This window comes from Biomphalaria glabrata, chromosome 6 (assembly GCF_947242115.1).
Source record: "Biomphalaria glabrata chromosome 6, xgBioGlab47.1, whole genome shotgun sequence".
NCBI classification, from domain to species: domain Eukaryota; kingdom Metazoa; phylum Mollusca; class Gastropoda; family Planorbidae; genus Biomphalaria; species Biomphalaria glabrata.
This window is the reverse complement of record NC_074716.1, coordinates 52000805-52007460: the sequence shown is the minus strand read 5'-3', so window position 1 is coordinate 52007460 and position 6656 is coordinate 52000805. Positions and strand designations below refer to the sequence as shown.

Here is a 6656-nt window from a genome sequence, read left to right as displayed (position 1 = left end):
TATAGTGTTAAAAGCTGATGAGAAATCCATAAAGAGCAATCTTACATAAGTGTTCGGTAAGTCCAGATGTTTGTAGACACAGTTTAAAATATTTAGGATGGCATCGTCTACACCTTTACCCTTTTGGTAAGCAAATTGTAAAGGGTCTAACTTATTACAAAGATCATTCAGAAGAAACATTTTAACCAATTTTTCTAAACATTTAGACACAATGGAAGTAAGTGAAACAGGTCTATAGTCATTCATTTCCTTTGGTTTGGAAACCTTTGGCACAGGTACAATTATAGATGACTTCCACACAGGTGGTATCTCATGGTTTAGTAATGAAGTAGAAAAAATATCTTGGAAAGGTTCAGCTAGTTGTTCAGCACATTCTTTTAAGATTCGCCCTTTTATTCCATCAGGCCCACCAGCTTTCATTGGGTTGACGTTTTTGAAAATGTTACAAACTTGCTCTTTAGTAATCGCTAATTCTAAGCAGTTGTTAACATTGACATCCTCAAGGGCTTTGAGTCTTAGATAATTAAAATCTTTCGTGTCGAAGCGACAATAGAAATCATTTAACTCGTTGGCCAATGTTTTTTCGTCTCTTGTAGCAAGATTATTTTTAAATTTGACTTGTGCTCCTGCCATTTTGTTCATGATGCCCCACGTCTGTCTCATGTCACTTGTATTAATTGAGTCTTCCAGCTTGGTGCGGTAGTTTCTCCTCCCTTCCTCAAGAACGACGTTGAGATTTCGTTGAGCAATTTTCCTTGTCTGTCCATCGCCACTCATAAATGCTCTTTTCTTTTTGATTATTTCCCGTTTTATTTTTGCAGTGACCCATGGTTTATTGTTGGGGTATATCTTGATGCTCTTAGTACTGACACACATGTTTTCACAGAATTTGATGTAATTTGTCACTGCGTCGACCCATTCTTCCAGATTTGAAGTGGTCTCTTTGAACAAATTCCAGTCAGTGCAGTCTAGACAGGGAGCTCTCCATATAGTTTTCTTTCTATTGGAGTGTTTTAGGGTTAGTGTCTTGTACGGGCCTCTTTGGAAAGAGAGCAGTTTATCTTATCTTATATAATATAGACGTTACTTCAAAAAAGAAGATGATTACGTCCTACGCGTCATGCATTCAGTCATGCATATTAACCAATGACTTAAATTCTGCCAAGTTTTGAAGGACATGGTCTCTTGACACTCCACATGGGCAGATTTCACTGGTTCCAATTTTGAGCTTCTGGTACATATGTTGTCTCATTCTGTTGTGTTCGGTCGAAAGATTAGACGTTGACTGCTAGGACAAATTTGTACAAATACTCTTTCTTCCCTAGTGCTATTAGGGCATGGAATATGGGTTGCCTGAACCAGCCAGGAAAACCAGTGACTTGGCAGAATTTAAGTCATTGGTTAACATGCATGACTAGATGCATGACACGTAGGATGTAATGATCTTCTTTTTGGAAGTAACGTCTATAAGATAAGATAAGATAAGATTTAAAAAAATTAAGAGACAAATATGTGCGCAATAACAAGAAATAGTGTAGTGCACTGAAAGACGCACTCTCTAAACGAATAGATAATGGAAACAAAATAATCTTTACAGTGGAAGATATTTTTTAAAAATAATATAGATCTATCCTGAAATTGCGTATATCGTATTTATGTATATATATAAGGTTGAGAAAAGGTCGTGATTGGACATTTCTTTACGGCTAACGGGTCCTGCGGGTTGCCGATGCCTGTTTTATTAGCCACATTGTATGTATCATTAGTGTTAAGAGATCTAGATCTAGATCTATGTGAATTTGGCCTGAATGGTATGCATACGTCAAAAGACGGTTTTGCTGATCTAGTTTTCAGAAAAAGAAATAGATTTGCCTCCACCGTGAACGTGGACGCTGAGAATTACTCCGAGGCGCAAGCCGTGGACGCGACAACTGCACCTTTCTCCGATTCACAAACGAAGGAGTTACCTGTTTCTGCCTTGCCAACTCAAAGTGGTAGTCCAAAGAGCTCCCCGGCTTTTCTTGTTGACAGGCTATCAGAAAGAATACAACAGAATAATGCCAGTGCATCGTTCCACAAGAATCGTTCAAAGTCCTTCTCTTCGAATGTCGACGATGAGTATGACCAACAAGACTCCAGCGCACTCATAGCCCAAACTTTCGGGGCCCGGGAACACGCTCAGTTCTCGCGCATTACCGCATCTTCGCTGAAAGGGGGCGACCCTCGGAGCACACCGGAACCCACACTGCAGCCTCCGGCACTGTGTTATGGACAGTCTCGCTACTTGCAAGACATAGCCATTAGCCAACTGTTGCTTGTCAAGTCACAGCTAATGAAGCAGGGCGATTTGTCAACGGATGCTCATCATGAGGTCAATAATATCTCTTCTGATCTGGATGCTACTTCAAAAAAGAATGAATCAGACTCTGGGGCAGGGGAGAAAGGTAAAGTCCGGTTTTCTGACTCCGTGGACGTTCACGTATACAGAAGTGAGGCTTATTTTAAGGTAAAAAACAAGCAAAATATATAAATTGCTTTAAAAAAAAAACAAAAAAAAAAACTGGTATGATGGAAAGAACCGCGCAATTACTACCATCTCTAAACACTGCTTAGATTTATCTCACTTTTCTACATAAAAAAAAAAGTTAATAATTACCACAAATAAATTTGAAGAAAAAGTTAAGTTCCCCATTGCAGATCTTGCGGTCTTTAGACAGTTAACGAGCAGGGTGTCGTGTGCCCAGCACAATGACCAACAGCCTTTACTTTCCTCAAATAAAGTCAGGTACTGATTAGAGTTGGGTGGACTCAGGAGCGACTAAAAATCCCGTAAGTTCCCCTTTCATTGTGGTCAAACATCCATAAAAAAAGCTAAAAAGATTCTAGAAATAAAAAATCAACCTTTGGGCAGGATTTTGTGATTTTATCATCGACAAAACAATAATTAAACTTTTTTATACAGCAACCATCAGCAGTCTAATTGACTTTGCCATCACCTGCTGGTATGGTAATACTTCACTGGCATAAAGACTTATTAAATAAGCATCGTATAACACTCGAACACAGCTACGATCTCTTGAAAAGCTTTTTATTTTTCATGAAAGATGCCTTTCCAAAACACTCACAATTCTTAAAGATAAAACTCCTTCATCCCACTTTCGGTCAGTGTTATAAGATCATCTGTCATCATCGAGAAGTTCATAGAAGTCTAATTCATAAAGCGCTGGTTATGAGTGTGTATGTGTTTCGTGTGTGAATGTTGTTCGTATTTGCATCTATATTGTTATAGCACAGTTATGCTGAGGTTATCAATTGTAGTCGAACTGAATTTCCATTTGACTGGATCAATAAAAATTATCGTATCTTATCTTTCAAAAGAGATACAAGACACCGATAGCAAAGACAAACAGACACAAACACTCTTTTGTTCCGCTGGCAAATCAAATCATTAAATAAAAACAATTTGATATAAACTTTTCACATGTAAATTATGAGTGAGTCTGGTGTGAATGTACATTTTTTTTATAGTTACAATGTTTTGTTTGGTGTAATGCACAAATTGTAAGACTAATTTAATTACGGACAACAAATATTATTATTATTATTATTATTAAAGGGCAGATGATGTAAAGGTCATTTGTTTCTGAGGCCTACAGTTTACGAGGGTGTCATGTGGCCAGCACAACGACCAACCGACTTTACTTTTCCCCAACTAATGTCAGGTACCCATTAGAGCTGGATGGAATCAGAGGCGCCCAAAGGTCCCGAGATTAAAAATCCCAGTCTTCCAGTAAAGTTCCCCTTTCAGAACTTGTGGTCTACAGGGCAGGTACCCTAATGGGTAGAAAGGGTCACTGTGCAGTGGCGTAGCTAGTGTGGGGGGGGAGGAGGATGAGAATTTGAAATGAGTGTGTTTTTTTAACATTAAATATTACGCGAACTGCAGGGGCCCCCAAAGAGGTCACCCCCAGGGCCCCCAAACGATGAAAATTTCTAGCTACGCCCCTGCCACTATGACTCGTATGAAATTGTTAAAAAAGTTTTATAACATTCTCTTATAAACGTGACCCTTTGCGCGTCGCTTTTAGACAACCTTTTACAGTCTCGACAGTGCAATACTAATTTAACCGAACACAATTTTCTGAAATAATGTAGGCCTATTAGGCTGCCATCTCTTTTGAAAGATCGTCTATACTTCTTATCTTATAGAATACACACAATGCTTTAAAAAAAAGATGATGATTACGCCCTAAGCGTGTTCTTATGTCAATTTAGTCATGCATGTTGATCAATGACTTAAATTCTGTCAATCCATTGTTTTTTTTTCTCTGGCTGACTCATGCAACCCGTTCCATGCTCAAATAGCACTAAGGAAAAAAGAATAAGAAGAAAGATATGATAGGACTAATAAATGTTTGCCGTCTGCTTCTAGCGTGCAGCGGAGTAGCCTCTCCTTATACTTTAAATGCTTAACTAATAGTTTCTCCGAACTGTTGTTACCAGTAGCCTATATGAAAAAATCCTGGAAATTCCAGAAATAATTAAAATCTCCTGAAATATAAATAAAATTGTCATAAAGGGGTGTCTTTCAATATGGAAAATGCCAATCCTACACGCGATAAAAAAAAAAGGCATTGTACATTACCCATAACTGTGGCATCCAGTGAAAGAAGCTTCTCGCGCATCAAACTAATAAAAGATTACTTGAAGTCAACAATTCACGAAGACAGATTGAACAATTCGGTAATTCTTGCTTTTGAGCGTGATCTATGTAGGAAACAGAATTTTGATGACATACTGTATGACTTAGCTACACTCAAGGCTCGTAAAGTAAAGTTGATTTAATCGTGATTTAGTACTTAGTAAAGAATGAATAATACGCAAAGACTAATTTATTTCCTTATACAAAATCGTATTTTTCACTTATCCTTATCCAAGACTGGGCCCCTCGCAATCCGTTTCGCATAGGGCCCCGCGATTGTTAGGGCCGGCCCCGGCTATGCTCTTCATTATTTAGTATTAGTTTATATAATCACCAAGCCTTAATTATATACAAACACAATGTCTCTCTTTTTCATCACAGCGTTTCCAATACAGATTCTGTTGTAAACAGCCGGAAATGGACGAGTACGCCCATTTCGTTGTCCCGCACTCGCAGGTGTGTGAGGCTGATGACCCCTTAACAACACAGACCATGCTATTGGAAAAAATGGCAGAAAATTCACAGAAAGAGAGCAGTGCAAAAATGTAGTAGATTAGGACTATGTGGTAGCCTCTACAGCGAATGGCGTGGCGCATGCAAAAGACGTGTGCCTAGCTAGGACTATGGACAAGTAATAGTACGAGGTACGCCAAAAGGACTTTATTTCGCCTATGATTCAAAAGACTGATGGCGGAAGATAAAGGCGATATTTTTCGCATTTTTACTCTACATTTAATTGAATTGTTGTGCTCCTGTGCATTTCTCCTCCTTGGCTTTATGTGAAGTTATGTTTGTCTATAGACTTTTTTTTATGTAGGAATGAAACATTTTTTTTGGGGGGGTCAAAATAGAACAAATAGGCAGTGGCGTAGCTACGAATTTGCCATCATTTGGGGGCCCCAGGGGCTTGACCTCTTTGAGGGCCCCTGCATTTTGCGTAATATTTTATATTTAATGTAAAAAAAAACAATTTCGAACACTCAAATTTCCCCCTCCTTAGCTACGCCACTGCAAATATTCTCTTGGAAGATTATCAATATTTAGGCCTAATTTTGAATTATAAAAATGTTATCATCAGTGTACCGGTAAACTGAAGTTCTTATGTAATGAATTCTTGATGAAAAAAAAACAACACACAAAAACCCAACTTCGCGGAAGAGATTGTAGTCTATAGAAATATATTAAAAAAAAAAAAAGTGAAAATATTAGGTTAGGGTTACTGGTTAATTCAGCCGATGAAAGTTTTGTACTATTTAAGAATTTCAACTTACGGAATATTTAGTTTAATGGATCTAGGGGAAAAAAAAAAAGGAATCTGAAAGAGAAATGAAAATAAGATGAAATCTGGCCTAAGCTTCTTGCGTTATCATTCAATGCTATAGGCCTACATAGAAGACAAGTTCCATAAAGGTGAAGAGGCTCATGGGATAGGTCGTTCTATCTTTAAATGTTTAGGTTTTAATTTTTAATTAAAACAGCGGATTTCTTTTTTTTTTTTTCAGTAAAGGGGAATAGCCCGCATTTTTTAAATTTGAGATTAACTTATAGACCTGTATTGTTCAATTGTTCTAAATAATTTTTACCCTTTTTGTAATACACGTGTCCAATTGGAATCCCCCAAGTGTGCTTGCAAAGAGTTGATATATATGTGAAATGTTTAGCTGCCAAAGCAGGACTTTTACATCATTGAGTCTTTATATAATTGCTGATGTATGTAATTATTTAGCTTTGGTATCTGTCACACGTAACTGTTGAATTAATTATATGTGGAGCAAAAAAAAAAAATGCCTACAGCATAAAGACTCATTCTCACCACTGAATGGTTCTTTCCAAGCATTCTAATAGAGTGTATGAAGCAAAGGAATATAATCTGGTGCTTTTTTATGTTCCCATAGCCCTCAGGATTTTCCCCCCTCTAAAATTATCTAACGTTTCATGTCCTATGAGTTCAGAT

General features: G+C 37.6%; 1 protein-coding gene across 2 annotated transcripts; it reads left to right on the top strand.

The window, feature by feature from the left end:
* The first annotated feature begins 1567 nt into the window (after positions 1-1567).
* On the top strand, positions 1568-6166 carry LOC106070488 (uncharacterized). 2 transcript variants are annotated; one of them, XM_013230409.2, is made up of 2 exons: positions 1568-2444; positions 5084-6166. In XM_013230409.2, exons 1-2 carry the CDS (start codon positions 1730-1732, stop codon positions 5107-5109), a joined length of 741 nt encoding a protein of 246 aa, XP_013085863.2. In that variant the 5' UTR covers positions 1568-1729; the 3' UTR covers positions 5110-6166. The 2 variants fall into 2 exon arrangements, with proteins under 2 accessions (XP_013085863.2, XP_013085862.2); XM_013230408.2 differs by having other exon boundaries at positions 1568-2506.
* Positions 6167-6656: the final 490 nt, after the last annotated feature.